Raw genomic sequence first — 18,146 nt, forward strand, 5'->3', positions numbered from 1 at the left:
TGGACATTCTCTAAGTCAGCCCTCAAAAACATCCACTTTACTATTACAGTGAGAGATTGCATCTTAATAGCAGCCATATGAAGAATTAGTCAGAGACTTGCAGGTATGCCATGCTTCATCCCATCTGGTACCCATCTGTTGTTTTTCTAGTGACCCATCTTCCAAATATAGACAGACCTGGACAGTTTATTTATTATGGGGTGAGGGTTTCTTAGAACTGATACATGCATGTATGCACGTAAAGGGATTAAACATCAGGTATTTTAAATGGAATTGTTTGTAAGAGTACACAGTGAACTTATTTAGTGGGATTCCATCAGCTTGGCCCTGTGCTGCTGAGGCTTTCAGAGACCCTCAGCAACAAAGCAACTCAACAATCCCCTGCCTTTCTTCTAGCCTTGTTGAGAGGGCAGGCAGAGATTGCTATGCAACTGCAGGACTCTCCCTGCCTCCTCTGCAGCTTCAGGGTTGGAAGGCTGGGGCTTGTTCATCATGTCCGCCGAAGGGCAGTGTGTCCCACTTGCCAACAGCAGCCATAGTAAGCAAATATATGGGACCCTGTCTTATTTACTGGCCTAAGATATCTCCAGAAATTCTTTGTTGCTAATGCTTATACAACAAACGTTAAAATATAAGAAGATAGTGGAACTGGGGGATTAAAATATGATGCCAACAAATATTTCAGTAAAAGTGAGTGCTTCCAAATTGTGAATTGATGAAGTGAACTAAAGAAGCTGCCAATGCCAAACTAATGAAATTAACTGAATGCTGTTTGTTGCAGTAGCAAGCTTAGATGCTTGACTATCTTATGTCCTGACTTAACCAATAAAGGTTTTGTAGGTGATTGATGTAGAGTCCCTGGGCACAGTTGGAGAATTCTAGCCACTGGTGAATTCAGGGGCATGGTTGAATATGTAGTGATATTCAAGAGAAGGCCAAGGGACTAACTAAATTTGTCCAAAATAATAAGGTGCCTTTGTCTCTCCAGGAGAAAGCAACCAACTCCCCTGGCGCATAGACTGCATGTGTTGCATGCATAATTTATTCTGATTTCCCATTATTTGATTTAGAAATCTGAGAAGGGTTCCCATTTAATCCTACATGACATAGCTTGCCTGTTTCTAACATATTCTCATAGCCTTACAGGCTCAAACCAACTTCAGTTTTTAAGACCAGAGTATAATCTAGTGAACCTCAGAGCTTCAGAGTCCTCTTCAAGTAAAGTGTGCCATCAAGTCGATTTTGACTCCTGGTGCCCACAGAGCCCTGTGGTTTTCTTAGGTAGAATACAGGAGGGGTTTACCATTGCCTCCTCCCATGCAGGTACAAAAGGAAAAAGAGATGTGCCTCATGCAGTTGGCCAGCAGTATAAATATTAGAAGTCTGGCCTTCTACCTTTGCACAGTCAACAGAGCAAAACAGGTGGCCCTTGTTATCCACAGTCCCAGCACCCACAGTTTCGCATATCTGTAGACAGATCTTAGAGACCCAGTTTCTTTATCTGTGGTACAAAAATAGGCTAAAATTTGCCTATTTGCGGTTGCTGAGTGGCTGGAAATGACCCAGATATTACTTCCGGTATCACTTTTGTGCGCCATTTTACAGCACGGATCCATTTTGAGGCTCTTTCTTTTACAAAAAGCATTTTTAGCAAATATTTTCTGAGATTCGGCTGATTTGAGGGTTTGAGGGGGCATTTCTGGAGTCCTGGAGAGCAAGGCACTGTGCATGTCTACTCTTATTTATCTGCCCTTCCCACCTTTTTGGACTTTTGTTGTTATTGTTGTTAGGAACCCTAGATTCCCGTAAGGGTAAAGTTACTTTATTTGCAGTTCCCGTACTCGTGGTTATAGGTGAGAGCAGAACCCCCATAAATAAAGAGGGCCACCTGTATCTTCTACTTGTTGCATTTCAAGTTATAACTTAACCTCACTCACAGATCCTGAACTGAAAGGGCTAGATTCGTATATGACAGCCAGGCCCTGACACTTGTTTATTTGAAATATTTTATTACAGGACATCAAGTGACACAATTAAATACCTACTTCTTAAGAGATTGCCTTGGGCAGGCCTGTCAGTTTCACTTCCTTTGGCTATTAGTTGCTACCAGCCTGAATTTGGTCTACCATGTGCTTTGATGTGGCTTAACTGGTACCAAACTGCTTATTTATGACCTATAAGCCCTAAGTAATTGTCAGCATGTGATTTTATTCTGCATTCACATATAGGAATAGAACATCCAGACCACCCTTATTGTGTGATTTTAACTGCTACGTTAAAGTAGTAGATGAGTGGTTACACACACACACACCCATGATTATGATTATGCAGTGGTGGGATGGTGTGCCATGGGAGGATCATGCATGCTCACACCCCTCATCATATGATTGGGTGGAGCCAGCAGATGGTATCATTCAAGCCAACCCATTGGCTTTGCATCTCTTTAAGTATCATGAGATCCCTGAAGAATCTGAAGTTCTGAGAATTCTCAGCTGTCCCCCTCTTTGCATGTACAGCTCATAGGATTCCATGTAAAGAGGAAATTACTTTTCAACCAGTGTTAACCAGTGTTAAGTTTGTAATGTTTAAAGGTATGTTGATGGGTAGAGTCTGCTTGTGAAACCAGACAGTAAATCATCCAGAATGGAGTAGACACCATAGAAAACTGAAGGTGAGTAGGCAGGAGGAACAGGATTGAATACAAACAAATGCAGCTGCTGCTACTTTCTAAACTAATCTTTCTAATGGCAGCCCAATCTTATGAATGTTTACTTAAAATTAAATGTTTTTACGTAATATATACTTAAAAGTAAGTCCCATTGTGTTTATGGGACTTACTCTCATGTGATTATGCATAGGACTACAGCTAAGAATTGAGTGCTCACATTTGTAAATCAGATAAAACAGCCATTTCAACCAGAACTTACAATTGATTTAAAATGTTTCTATTCTGCCTTTTATGTCACACTACTGATTTTAGGCCCGTTAAATTAATGGGCGCTAGTAGTACTTTGGTGCCGCCTATCTCCGCCTCCTCTGGCTGCAGCGTGCGTACCCCCTCTGCCCTCCCGGCCCCCCAGCTGCCGCTTCTGCCCTCCCCGTAGCCCGTCCCTTGGCCGCCTCTGCCCTCCTCAGCAGTCGGCCGCTTCTGCCCTCCTTCCCCGCGCTCGGTCCGGATCCTGACCCCGCTGTTTGTTTCCTCTCTCTGATCGGGCCAGTCCCGCTGCCACCGCCTTTTTCCGCCGTTCCCCCGCCCCTGCGGTCAGGCCGGTCCCTTTTCCGCCGTTTCTCCCCCCGCCCCCCCGCGGTCAGGCCGGTTCCGCCACCGCCGCCGTCTTTCCCTGCCCCGCGTCTTTCCCTGCCCCATCTTTCCCTGCTCCCAACATGGCCGCCCGTGTCCCTGCGGCCGTATCTTTCTCGGACGTTCTGGGCATGCGCTCTGCGCATGCCCAGAACGGCCAAGAAAGACACGGGCCGCAAAGACACAGGATTACAACCAAGGGCTTTATTATAGAGGATGAACTACATTTATAAGTGACATATATTAGTGACAACACCTTTAGACCAGCCCTGGAATTAAGCGTGGCATACATCTCCATCACACTAATTCTAAAACTATGACTGCTATTTACAAATTACCTCTTTTTCTTCACTGCTCTTCTTTAGGGTTTTCATCAGATCCACGTGTTTAACTTCATTTCTTTCCATCATAATTTTCATCTGCTTAATGCCAACCAGTGCTTTTTTTACTTCTTCATCTACATATTTCTCCCCAACTTCAGATAAAACTGAGAAAAAATGTCATTTGATATTTTTAATTGAAATTTATTTTAGGTTGAGATCTAAATGCTTAATATACTCTGATTAGGAAAAATAAATAATAATGGGTCTTTGTGCTTCTGAACTGATAATAAGATTTAAATCTTCAATGTATCTACAAGCTGAGAATCTTGACTAGGATCTGCTTTTGACCATGTGTAATTAACTTCATGCTTCTAATATGTTTTAACTTACTGACATACCTGTTTTCAAATAAAGTGACAAAATCCTCATATTGTAAATTATACTTCATACATGTCAGCAAAATTGTCATGAGAATTTAGGTACTTTGGCATTGTTCCCAGAAGCAAAATATCCATAGACTTTATTAGAAATTCAGCTGGGCCATTTTGACCAAACAATGTGTTATTATACAGAACTTTGAATCATATGAACATAGGAAGCTGCCATATACTGAGTCAAACTATTGGTCTATCTAGGTCAGTATTGTCTTCACAGACTAGCAGTAGCTTCTCCAAGGTTGCAGGCAGGATGAATCTCTCTCAGCCCTATCTTGGAGGAGCCAGGGAGCGAACTTGAAACCTTCTGCTCTTCCCAGAGCAGCTCCATCCCCTGAGAGGAATATCTTGCAATGCTCACACATCAAGTCTCCCATTCATATGCAACCAGGGCAGACCCTGCTTAGCTAAGGGGACAAGTCATGCTTGCCAGCACAAGACCAGCTCTCCTCTTCCTATTTCTATTTATTCCCTTTTAACTGAAATTCCATCATCTTCAAAGAAAAACATACCAAACAGTACATAATATATAACATATGAAATTGCAAATTGCTATTTCATTTTTTTCCCCTATATCTGCACATATTTCCCCCCTCAGTCAGATTTATTACACGCACGCATGCACATACACTCTTCCTAGTCTGTAATCTTAAAGACAGATACTGGAGAAGTGCTTACTTCCGATTCAAATAAACACTAATAGCATTGTACCGTATCCCCTGCCCCATGGATTCAGTTGCATAAAAATACATGTGCTTTCTGTAGAATAATAGCTGCATAATAGCAAATAATTTTAGGGAACGTCTTTTCTTCAGCACATTAAAACATCAACCTTTATCTAGCACAGAACTTGGATTCAAATCTTGCAGTTAAAAATCTAAGGTACAGAGTACACACATCTCACGAAGCGCCTGTGCTGACTCATTTTTTGACAGGTATAAGCAGTGAATGGTACAAGAATTAGGCTCACAGTCTGATCATATAAATGTATACTGTGCTGTACAGCCAATTTTGCTACCAGTTATAGTTTCCCAAGACACAACAAAAAGAGACACACATCTGTTTTTGTCACAAGTTGTGGTGTACACATAAGCACTTTCCTGCATGGGATGATTTCCATGTAGAAAATTTTCTATATGAGAAGCAGGAAATAGGGTGGTAAAGCAGGATGATTTGATGCAGATCATCACTTGACAACTGTTCACATTGCAATTTCTCTGCAAATCCTGAATAATATTATTTTCAACTGTCAGATTTTAAAGATGATGTCAAAAAATTAAAAATGGTAACAGAAACCACACATTTGATAATGCTAGGTATTAAAATTGTGATCTGGTCAATAACCATAGAGGTATATGGTCACCTCGCACTTTGCTTATTTGAAAGTATATTATTGAACTGGAAGTGATGTTAGCATGTTATCATCAGGTAATAGACAAACTCCCTTGTATTCCAAGTTGTCTATTTTAGAATAGCTAACACACCGATTCCATTCTTACAATCACTAACGTGGCTTAGAATCCTCACGCGCTATGCATTTATTGAAACAGTAGGGCAGTAAAATAATGTGAAGGGATAACTAATCAAGTCATTCTGAGTATGTGTCCATAATCTATGTCAAGAAGAGACATCTGTGCATTTAACTTTGAGGCTCCCTTCTTCACTCCCTTATTTCTGGCAAGAGAGTGAGCTCTTTCTCACGATCCTCTAAGCGGGCTTGAGGGAAGGCTGCAGCACCTTACCTTCTGCACAGACTAGAAGAGTTACTGGGCATGCGGATCTAGAAGAGTTGCTGGGCACGCAGATCACACACCCCGATGAGCTGCTGGTGCCCCGGGCAGCACGGAGGTTCAGGGGCCGGGATGCATTGTCCCGGCCTCTGGAAATCCCACAATACACCGCACGAGTGCACGGTGCATTGTGGGCATCCCTCCAGCAAGAGCCAGGAGCCCACTCTTGTGTCAGCACCAGCTGGGTGCAGCCAGCGCCGAGCAGTTAGCCCAGGTGAAAGGTGTGCTTGTGCCCTTCACCTGGCTAAGCAACCGGCTCCCTAGATGGGTTTGCTGCCGAGGTGCCACCGGGAACCAGGCAGCTCTTGGTGGTTCTCACAGGAAGCCAATACCGGGCTTAGCTGCCCTAGCCCGGTCTTGGCTGCTAGCGAGAACAGCCTCAGTGGCTATCACACAGGCAAGGTATAGGACACATATCAGTGTTTATGGTATACACATACCTTTCAAGTTTTCCACAACATGTATGTCTTCCTCCTTAGTAGTAGGTGCACACTGATGTCCTCTCAGCAATAATAAGTATGTTATGAAGAGCAGTAAAGACTTCATGTTTGCTATATTGAGAATGATTATAACACAATAGGATCTGAGTTACAATTCCAGATAGAGCTTATATACTAGTCAAGGAGGATTAATAAAGAAATGCCTTTCTTGTAAAAGGAGTAAAAGACTTCTTGTGCCAGTACATAAAATACTTTAGACATCCATGGCAGTGCAATAGTTTGTACACATACAAATCCTGCTACAACAAGATGATAGCAATGTTATAAGTGTTGCAAGCTAATGTTCCATGTTGGAGGAGCCATGTTATAAATTATGCTAGAGTCAGCATTTAACATAAAAACTTATTTTTTCATAATGTATATTAAATTTTAATTAAAGCTCTTTCTGTTCTCTGGTTAAGTAGATGTAAAAATTAAAACCACAGGATTCCTAATTGCTAATGAGAGATGTATCTCCTAATCTACATGCCATATTACAATGCCATGCTCATTTCTTAATTTATTTTAAAATTAGTGGTTCTTCCAAGTCCTAATACTACTGTCGCTACTATTCCAGATAAGGCTAATTGTATTACAAGAGGCATATAAGTAGTTATCAGTAAAAATGCACCCGATACAACTAACCTATTGAGGTTAATGACAAAACCTCCTTTAATTGTAACACTACTGGACTACATGCATTATTCATTGGGACATGATCCAACATCTTTTCAGTCCCATTGATTTCCATGTGGGAACCATAAGCACCTGCTTAATTTTTCCATTAAAATGAATGGGACGTGAATATGTTTGACTTAACTTGATAATGCTCATAGTCTCTATTTCCTTTTTAATATAGATCTAAACAACATTTTACTTTTTAAAACATATCACATAGGTATCTTTTAACACTGAAGGGAATACTACAACTTTGTTTTAGTCTCTTTTTAAAATAAGTGTGCCATTTTCAAATTTACAATAATAAAATCAATTACAAGGTTACATACAAACATACAGATATAGGTCATGGATTTATATTTGTTGACCCAACAATATCAGGTGGCCAGCACATTTTGTGAAAAAGGTACCATTTAGTAATATCACCCCCAAGATATCATATTTACCACAAATGCTGATGATTCGTCTTGCAAACCTGTCTCCAGCTTCAGTAAAGAACAAGGTTCTGTGCTGTTCTAATTTCCATGAGTGTCACAGATTTTACCATCTACCGCTTATCTAATGACAAGGTACTTAATCCTATTAATGGGACATTTTGTGATTAAGACTCCAGGATCTCTCGATCTCTCTCTCTCTGTCAGGCCTATCTGTTTTTGCATCCAAAAATAAACACTAGAGGGAGCATAAGACACAAATGTGGAAAAATGGATTTGCTACTGCTTCAGTGGGACTTACTCTCTACTGCGTTTAGGACTTCAGTTTTCTTGCTTTTTTATTATTGCCTTTTTAGGTAGAGGCTAGGCATTAAGCCAGCAGGCCACAATGGATCCTTCATTTTAGATCCTTTGAAATTAATAAATTGCATAATTTTCAACTTGGGAATCCTATGTGCATAATAACCTTGTACACTGCCCTGAGCTCCTCAGAGGAAGAGTGGGATATAAGTGTAAAAATAAACAAATAAATTTCTGATCACTTTGCAACAATTTAATGGTGTGTGTATGTGTATTTCTGCCTTTGAATATACAGTACATGGTTTTTACTGAGCCAAAGAGCCATGTTAGACCACCCAGAATCTTAGACCTTTCCAGTGGAATTTTTGACTTCTTCCTGTTGACTGACAGTTCTTTTGACTTGCACCTATATTATAAAATCACTCTGAAGACCAGCCCATTCATTTCTATGAAGATTATATCCATAGCTTATAAAGCATCTATTTATATGCATGTAGATAATTCATTGCTTTGGATCTGGATTTATGTATTTTGTATTCATAAAAACTACCATTTTGATTTGATACTGTGTTTTAAAACTTTTCTTCTAAGCCCCCTTGAATTTTTATTAGGAAGGCAGAGTATTTTTTTTTTTTAAGAGCAAACAAATTGTGTGTGCAATTGGTGTTTTCTGTGTAGTTCTCACTGCTACATCATTTACAGTTCTTGAGGCAAATAGCTTGCATTACTGGCTGAAGGAGTTACAGCAGTCAAAACTTGTAATTACACATGTGCAGCACATCCATTGTATGTTTTCCTATAAGTAGCTCCCTCTGCCTTACATGCCCCAAGCATAATATGGGTGTTGCAGAACTACCCACACCACTGCAGGGTTCTAACATTCACATTCATGTTGCTGCACAAGAGGGCAGTACCGGAAACATTCACCTCTTGTGCTATTGCACATTGCATGCTGCTTATATTCTATCTAGCAGTCATTTATGCTTTGTTGATTAGAAGTTTGTCCGAGTGGGGATCCTGTAGAGGGTGTGGGAGGAGAAGTCAGAAAGAAAAGGGAGGAAAAGAGAAAGTGAAGTTGTTTCTGGAATAAAGTCTTAGTTAAATAAGCATAAAATTGCTTTGCATTTATGAGGGAAGCTGCTATAAAACATTTGGTGATGAGATTTTGAACCAGCTATGCACGTGAGCCTGCAAAGCTTGTGCAGGTTCCTGCATCTTCATTTCATTGCATCACTGGGCCTACATTCCTGAACTGCTGAATTCTACTTCTCCGGTTTCCTGACCTGCACAACCCCTGAAGGCACTTTTTCCTTCTCAATCCTGGACTCTTTTGTTCACTGGATACCCACTGCAGCATGGCTCATATCCCACCACCACCATTTTTCCAAGAAGAACCTGCTCTTCCCTGGAAACAATTGAGGTCCTGTTTCTGCAATTACCTCCTCACCATACAGACCCCTGGTTTTACTCCAGCAAAGCAGAAGGCTATATTGCTTCACTGCCTGGGCCCTGAAGGCCAATGAATATATGGTGAGACCATGTTACCTCAGATTCATTATCTGCAGATTCGTATATCCACGGTCAAGTAAAAGACACCCAACTTTGGCATAAGCGGAAGGGGGGGCACGTGTATCTGCCGGTCGGAGGTGGCCAGAAATTACCGTAGAGGTAATTTCCAGTTGCCATTTTGTTTCTCCAAGCCACAAAATGACTCCTGTTTAAAACAAAACAAAACAAAGGCAATTTTTGGAAGATTTTTGGCATTCTGGGAGCACAGTGCAATGCAGGGGAGGCAGCAAAGCATGGTAAGGAGCTTTCCCCCATGCCCCCCCATTTCCCCCCAAATCGGCATTTTTTGGCATTTCCCCACTGACCAGGAACCTAAACCTCAGTTCTGCATTGAAACAATGCCTCAATATTAGCAGTTTCTGTATCCATGGTAAAACCGCAGAACGGAACCTCCGCATATATTGAGGTCCTCCTGTATATTGAGTTATATGGGGGGGGGACCTCCTCCTCTTTTGCCCTTTCCTAACAATTTGGAAAGGGATAACAACCCTTACAAAGCCTTAAATTATCCTTTCAACCCTAATTTGAATGTGATTGCTGAACGTTACAAGTTCTATTCTAGAGCCTAACTGCCTGGTGAATCTATCGATCAATATGTCACAGCATTGCATGCCTTAAGTGTAACCTGTGAGTTAGCCAGCTTTACTGATTAAATGATCAGGAATCTGACTGTTATGAAAACAAACTGCTCCAAACTGCGTGAAAAACTGCTATTGGACCGGAAACGTAACTTAGATAAAGTTATAGAGATGGCTAGGAGGGTGGGAAATGCTCTTCACTGTGCCAAATCACTCTTTTTGGTACTTCAAAACCAGCTTCTTGAAATCCAGGCTGTTCAGTCTAAATCCTTCCAAACCCAATCTTCTCATATGGTACTGCCCCAGAAAGTGGTTTCACAAGAAAGGTAGAGATACCGCTATTATCAATGTGGAGGCTTGGTCCATAAAGTCAATTTGCTCACTGTCCTGCATGGAAGGTCATTTACAACAGGTACAAAAAAAGATGACATTTTGCTAAGGTTTTCAATTCTGCTGTCCACTCCATTACTGATTCACTATATGATAAGGATGAGGCAGATGAACCACTTCCTGACAGCATTTTAAGTGTGACAGACCCATAGCCTGTTTCTCCACATTGTCAAGTAAAAATTATTAGCCATGAAGTGTGAATGATGGCTGATTCTGGTTCTCCATACATTAGGATTTATTTATTCCCCAAATTTGTAGACCGCCCCCAACTTCCATCACTGGGTGGTTTGATTGATTGATTAAGTACTGTCAAGTCGGTTTCGATTCTTAGTGACCACATAGATAGATTCTCTCCAGGATAATCTGTCTTCAACTTGGCCTTTAAGGTCTCTCAGTAGTGCATTCATTGCTGTTGTAATCGAGTCCATCCACCTTGTTGCTGGTCATCCTCTTCTTTCCTTCCCTTCAACTTTCCCCAGCATTATGGACTTCTTAAGGGAGCTGGGTCTTCGCATAATGTATCTGAAGTATGATAGTTTGAGCCTGGTCATTTGTGCCTCAAGTGAAAATTCTGGTTTGATTTGTTCTATGATCCATTTGTTTGTTTTCCTGGCTATCCATGGTATCCTCAAAAGTCTTCTCCAGCACCAAAGTTCAAAAGCGTCAATGCTTTCTCTATCTTGCTTCTTCAAAGTCCAGCTTTTGCATCCATAGAGTGTCACGGGGAGAACCATGGTCCAAACAATTCTAATCTTTGTAGGTGTGGACATGTCACGGCATCTAAATATCCTTTCCAAGGCCTTCATGGCAATCCTACCCAGTATAGTCTGTGGCATATTTCTTGACAGTTGAATCCTTTACTGTTGACAGCTGATCCTAAAAGGCAGAAGCTATCCATCACTTCAATGTCTTCATTGTCAATTCTGAAGCTGGTTACTGTACCCGTTGTCAATAGTTTAGTCTTCTTTACATTTAATTGTAGCCCCATTTTTTCACTGTGCTCCTTGACTTTCATTACTAGAGCTTGCAGATCATCCGCATTCTCAGCTATCAGAGTGGTGTCATCAGCGTAGCGCAGGTTATTGATGTTTCTTCCTCCAGCTTTAAAACCACGCTTGTCTTCTTCCAACTCAGCTTCTCTCAGTATATGTTCAGCATATAAATTGAATAAAGAGGGAGAGAGTATACAGCCTTGTCTTACTCCTTTGCTGATCTGGAACCAGTCTGTTTCACCTTTCCTGTCCTTTCTATAGATTTCTCATTAGAACAGTGAAATGTTCTGGAATGCCCATTTTCCTAAGGATATTCCACAACTTGACATGGTCGACGCAATCGAAGGCTTTTCTAGTCAATAAAACACATATTGACTTCTTTTTGGTATTCTTGGCTTTCTCAATTATCCAGCATGCATCACCAATGATGTCTCTTGTTCCTCGGCCTTTTCTGAAACCAGCTTGAACATCTGGCATTTCCCTTTCCACATAGAGGTCTAATCTGTGTTGGATGATCCTGAGCATTATTTTGCTAGCATGTGAAATTAAGGATATTGTATGATGGTTTGCGCAATCTGTTAAGTCTTCTTTATTTGTTATGGGCATGTATACTGACCTTTCCAGTCTGTTGGCTACTATGTCGTTCTCCTAATTTGCCTGCATAGTTTGTTTAGAGCCTTGACTGATTCTTCTTCTGTTGCCTGCCATATTTCTGTTGCTATTCCATCAATTCCTGTAGCCTTCCAACTTGGTAATGACCAGAGTGCTAATCTAACGTCATCTTCCTGTACTAGAGGTTCTTGACAGTTGGGAATATCTTCTAGAGTATCTTGGATGTTGACGTCCCTGCTGTACAGATTTTCAGTATACTCCTTCCATCTCTGAATCAGTTGCTGTCTGTCCTTTGGCATCCCTTAACATACCAATTCGAGGTTGGAACCCCCCTCTGAGTTCAGAGATCTTTTGGAAAACTTGCCTTGTTTTTCCGTGTCCATTTCCATCCTCAAGGTCTTTACAGATGTCTTTGTAGTATTGCTCCTTGTCTCTTCTAACAGCTTTCTGAAATTCTCTATTAAGTTCCTTCCTAAGGTCTTTATCTTTCTTGACTTTGGCTTCTCTCCTCTTCTTGGCAATTTTCACCGTCTGTTCTAACATCCATTTTGCTTTCTTCTGTTTCTTGGTCTTTGGCAGTCTCTTTTCACATTCGTCCTTCACAACTTCTTTGATTTCATTCCACAGCTCCTCTGGTCCTCAATCAATGAGGTTCAGAACTTCAAAGCGGTTCCTGATGTTCTCCTTGAGAATGGTGGGTACATTCTCAAGATCATATCATGGAAGCAGGATAGCTTTGTTTTTCCACTTTAGCTTGACTTGGAACTTGCACATGAGCACTTTGTGATCTGTTCCACAATCAGCCCCCGGCCATGTCTTTGCTGTTATAACTGAGCTCTTCCACCTCCTTGCACCAACAATGTAATCAATTTGATTTCTGTGTACTCTGGTGATGTCCATGTGTATAAGCACCGCTTTAGTTGTTTGAAGAATGTGTTAGGAATGAAGAGATCATTGGCTTGACAGAAACTAAAAAGTTGTTCTCCTGCTTCATTTCTGTTTCCTAGACCATATAGTCTGACCGTGTTTTGTTCCTTACCTTTTCCAACTTTGGCATTCCAGTCTCCAACCACCAGCATCACATCTTGCTTGCATGTTCTGTCAGTTTCAGATTGAACTTGAGCATAAAACTCATCAACTTCCTCTTCTTCTGCATCAGCTGTTGGGGCATAGACTTGAAAAACTGTCATGTTAAAGGGTTGTCCACAAAATCTAATTGATATTAGTCGGTCACTGACCTCATTTACAACATAAAACAAATTAAAATGAAAACCTTAAAACAATTTATAACCACAGTCAAATTAAAAAGCTTGGGTGAAAAAATGAGTCTTTGGGGGCTTTTAAAAAGTTGTCAGAGATGGGGATGCTCTTATTTCAGCAGGGAGCACATTTCCCTTCTGCTTCACAAGAAACTCCTTACTACATCAGATCTGCACTTGCAGCCTTCAGACATCCACCCATGGGGATAGGGGGTTTCCCTTATTGCCATAAATTGATATTTCACTGCTGTCCTGGAATATGAAGGACATACTGCAGAAAGGAAAGTGTATGTGTCACAAAAAGGAGTTTCTCTATTGGTCTGGAAACATCAGAAAGATCTACGGATAGTATTAGATACAAATAGCACCGAATCTGTATTATAGATGATGAAGAATCCATATGCTTAAATGATTGCTCATTTTTTGGATATATTTTTTTCTGATTCTCCTGACACTGCCATAAATTTCAAACATAAAATTCAGATGAAAGCAAATGCAATATCTGTACAACACAAAGTGAGGAACATACCCATCGCATTGCACCAACTACATAAAGAGCAGTTTTCAAGACTACAGCATGCTGACAACATAGAACACCGATTCATCAGAATGTGTCTCTCCCATTGTTCTTATGCAAAAATCAAATGGTACACTTTGACTGCATGTAGATTTATTTATTTATTTATTTATTATTAAAACATTTTTATACCGCCCAAAACATGTCTCTTAAGAGATTTAAGAGATGTGAACTCAGTTACCCAATATCAATGAAATGATACTTACTCTGATATGGAAGCTCTGCACATCTTGCTCTATTGTTTATCTCGACTTCCACTTCCAGGCCAAGAGGAGATCATGAAGAAGATGAAAGAGTAGTAATTGTGCAAATAGCTTCATCCACTCATGGAATGATAATGTCTTCTGAATGGAAAGCGGCCCTCAGTACTGATCAAGTGCTTACTGAACTTAAACCTTACATAATTAATGGATAACAATGCAAAAGCAAGGTACACTGACATCTTCAACCATACATACAACTTGTAGCAAGTGAGCTTTCCCTTCTTAATGAGTTGGTGCTAAAGACTGATTGTTTGGTGAAGCCAACCTCCTTGTACCATCCTTGAGGCAATGCCTTAGTGGAAAGAATGAACAGATCAGTACAGGTGTACACTGAACCATTTTTGCCAGTTCAGCTCGAATCCAAATTGGATTCAAGCTGACCTAGCCCAGTTCATTCTTGGACCCAGTCGAAATGGATACAGTTCGAGTTCAAACCAAGCTGCTTCGAACCTGCCCAGAGCTCTTCTAGTAAAGGGGAATCTTTACTAGTAGTATTTACCAATAAAGGGGCAGGGGGATTTGCTTAAGGGTAGAGTGGGTGGGAGAGGAGTATAACTACTTACAAGTGCTGATGGTGGGGGTGGTGGCAGCCGCAGGGGGGCAGCAGTGGCTCCCCCCACCCCTGCCAGCCTCCCACAGAGTAGGCTAAGCTGGCGGCGGCCCATTTTAGCACTTTTGGACACATGTGAAGGCCATTTTAGTGACCTCTGCGCACGCACAGAGGCCATTTTCCTCCACATGTGCGCAGAGGCCCAAATCAGAGACACAAACTGGTAACTACTTACAAGTGCCACTGCCAGCTGCAGTGGTAGCTGCAGAGGGCGGCGGGGGCGGTTCCCCCACCCCACCCCCACCGGCCTCCTCCAGAATAGCAATGGCAAATGACCTCTGCACATGCGTGGGGGTCATTAAAATGGCTTCCACATGTGCGCAGAAGCCTGAACCGGGCCGATGAAGATCCGCCTGGCCTTGGCTACTTGAGAACAGACTTAAAATGTCAGTTTCCTCAAAGTTGTCATTTCTCTATCAGGTCTGTGCATTTTCCAAGTCCATAGATGCCTCAAGCTATCCACATTGAGTTAGTTCATTACCTTATCCATTCTAGGTACATTGAGAATTAAGAGTACCTAAAGAGGCTAGGGGAGTGTGGATACTCCTAATAGCAATTGTTGCAGGCATAGCACCTTCATGGTGGCTGGCCTAACAGAACGTCCACTTTTGCTCTTGCCTAATTTTAGAGTTATTAGGTATTTTAAAATGTTGTTTTATCACCTTTGACAACTAGGTTTCAGTGAAAAGGAAATATTTTAAATAAATAAAAGTAGAAAGGAAACCTCACATCCTTTTATGGTGTGGGAACGGTAAAAGATACCTGAATTTGCTGTCATGTGTAGTGAACTGCCTCTGGGTAAGAAGGCAGATTTTAAACTGACATTATTCGCACAGCAGGATCAGCAGCAAATCCAGAATACAGTTCACAGAAGGCCTGTGACTGGAACAAAGCTGCATAAATATGAATGTCTCTCCATCTTCCAGCTTCCTTGTCTGGACTTCACAGGCAACCAGCAAGCATGTAAGCAATTTCACAGGAAACCAGCAACCACACAAGCAAAAACAAAAACAAAAACAAAAAACCAGATGTTTCTCCTACTGCATCACCTTGCCAGATTCCTTTGCACCAAATCCAAGTGACATCCATGTAAAAATATGTAGAAAAGTATTCATACAGCCAAACAAGCTAGGAGGGATTGAAGACTTTACATGGCATCTTCCATGTGGAAAATCTTCCATGCGGAAAACACTGGGGGGTACTGCCACACTAGAGCCCTTAAGTAGCTTTGAAACACAGCTTTTCCAGAATTAGAACTCAAACCTTTTGAAAATGGCTGCCGTATAGAAAAAAACATGGTAGTGGCAGTCTTCCTGCTTGAAACCTTTGAATTCTGAGGTTGTTGGGAAAGAGACATAGCTTAGGGCAATGTTTAGAGAGAGCTACCCAGCTATTAATCCTGGTATAATATCCCCATTACTAGACTTACCCAATGTCATGTTAAAATTCATAACACATTGCATTTTAGGGAAGTCTTGCCTGTTGTCATATGTTTCTTATAAAGGACAATTAGAAGGATGTTGGAAAAAAGGATGGCATGAATCTGAATCTTACTTTCACTGGCTAGGATTCATTTCCCCATGTAATTCGCCACTTTGCTTTGAGTCACGCTGCCCTCAAAAGCAATGAAGCGTGAGCCAATATATATCATTTTACATATCAACTTGAGGAGTTATATCATTTCCATAGACTGTTTTAATGTATGAATTGATTTACAGTATGCCTCTCGTATATCCCCACAGCATTCCCATGAAGTCACTGTTGTTGCCATTTTACAGATGTGGAGTTGCAATTCTTCTGTTGTATGAGCTAATTTGCTAGGAATGTTGTGGGTGGGGTGGGCCCTGCCTCATTCCAGGACATCAGAGCTGTAGACAGTCTTAAAGTCTTCTGCACCTCTATAGCACCACATAGTTTTTAAGGACTTAAGTAATCTGTGCTGGTTATGTGTTGTTGGTCTGTAACTGACTTGATTGCAGTGATTGACTTGTGACAGGGTCTTAATCTAGACCTGTCTGTACACTCTCTTGGCACCCATACAAGAGGTGCTTGGCATGGCTTGATGTATATTTAAGAGCAGTAGAGTCTGGGAAAGAACAGTGTTTAGCACTGAAGCTGAAGAGCAGCTTAGGGAGCTGGGCAAGGAAGGAGGCATGACTATCACCCCCTATTTCTATGGGAGTCGGCAAAAGGCTCCCAGACTCCTGCAAAGCCCCTCTAAGGCATTTCCGAGACTCATAGACCAGGTCTCCATAGCCTTCCTTTTTCTCAACACATCCCCACATTCCTCCTCCAGGCAGGAATGTTATTGAATCATCTCTAAATTTTTCTATGCCCAAAGGCAAATAGGACAACTTCCCGAAACCAGTATTTGCTATCAAGATAAGCCTATCTCTTTGTCTAGCTCCTTCTTTATTCCTTTTTTCTATTATTTTACATGGGAATCACCTCCAGGTAATCAGTAACTCACCAGAGACTTTTTCAGTGTTCCTTTCTAACTTAAACATTGACACCAGGCCCCTCCCAAGGTGAACAGTCTTTGGAATCCATCCCAGGCTGTTGCCAATCTGCTTCATCACACCTCAGCTGCATCCCGAAGAACCCGGCTTCTCCTCTTCCACTTTGAACAGGTTGTCTAGGCAGACTTTTTCTCTTTCCTCCTCTGTTCCCAGGAATTCTCCTTTTTAGGGGTGTGCACGGAACCGTCTGGCCCGGTTCGGTTTGAGGCCGGACTGGCCTCAAATGGAACCGGGCCAGTTCGGTCTGGTCCCCATCAACCCCCCCCCCACTGGTCTGGTCCGGTGGGGGTCTGCAAATTTAAGTTTTTTTAAAATTAAAGCGAAATACCTGTAGCCCCTTCAGGGGACTTGCTGTAGGCCGTGGGGGGGTCCGTGAGGGTTCCCTGTCTCCCCCCGGACTCCCTCATCACTGCTGCGACCGGGCAAATGTAGTATTTTTGGCCTTCTCGGGCCTCTGTAAAGGTGAGCGGTGACCATTTTGGCCACCGCCGCACAAATGCAAATGCCCTCTGCAAGGCCATAGGCCAGGCCAGGCCTCACAGAGGGCATTTGTGCATGCGCGGCGGCAGTGAAAATGGCAGCCGCTCGCCTTTATGGAGGCCCGAAAGGGCCAAAAATACATTTTCCCAGCCGCAGCGGTGATGAGGGAAGCTGGCAGGGGGAGAGGGAACCCTCGTGGACCCCACACACACACACACAAAGCCTACAGCAAGCCCCCAGAAGGGGCTACAAGTATTTAGCTTTAATTTTATTTATTTTAAAAAATTCGCGGACCTGTCTGGCAGTTTGGTTCCGGTCTGGACGGAACCAGGGTGGGATTCGGTTCAATCCCAAACCCCCAAACCTCCAGACCAAACTGCTGGACCGCTGGACCATGGACCAGTTTTGCACATCCCTACTCCTTTTCCCTCCCTAAATTCCCCCTTTCCTTTCCCATGGATCTGTGTGCATGTGCTTGTGACTTGTCAGGCTAGGCTGAGGTTTTATTAGATCTAGAAGACTCTCCCCTCCCATGGGAAGCCAGAACCCAGGGCATAA

The 18,146-nt window shown here is 42.1% G+C and overlaps 1 protein-coding gene across 4 annotated transcripts in view; it reads right to left on the bottom strand.

Annotated features, from left to right (window-relative positions):
* CLUL1 (clusterin like 1) overlaps window positions 1–14,508 on the bottom strand; it is a 32,517-nt gene extending 18,009 nt beyond the window's left edge. The window contains exons 1-5 of one of the 4 annotated variants that reach the window (XM_053242932.1): window positions 13,923–14,508; window positions 12,920–13,054; window positions 8,667–8,756; window positions 6,289–6,399; window positions 3,640–3,788 (exon numbers count right to left, since the gene is read on the bottom strand). In XM_053242932.1, coding sequence (XP_053098907.1) covers window positions 3,640–3,788; window positions 6,289–6,399; window positions 8,667–8,685 — 279 coding nt within the window. In that variant the 5' untranslated portion in view covers window positions 8,686–8,756; window positions 12,920–13,054; window positions 13,923–14,508. Of the gene's footprint in view, window positions 1–3,639; window positions 3,789–6,288; window positions 6,400–7,451; window positions 8,757–9,022; window positions 9,176–12,919; window positions 13,118–13,922 lie in introns of those variants that run through there. The other 3 variants (XM_053242933.1, XM_053242934.1, XM_053242936.1) reach the window with 3 other exon arrangements.
* Between the last annotated feature and the right edge of the window lie 3,638 nt (window positions 14,509–18,146).

The sequence above is a fragment of the Hemicordylus capensis genome, chromosome 4, assembly GCF_027244095.1.
Source record: "Hemicordylus capensis ecotype Gifberg chromosome 4, rHemCap1.1.pri, whole genome shotgun sequence".
Taxonomy (NCBI): domain Eukaryota; kingdom Metazoa; phylum Chordata; class Lepidosauria; order Squamata; family Cordylidae; genus Hemicordylus; species Hemicordylus capensis.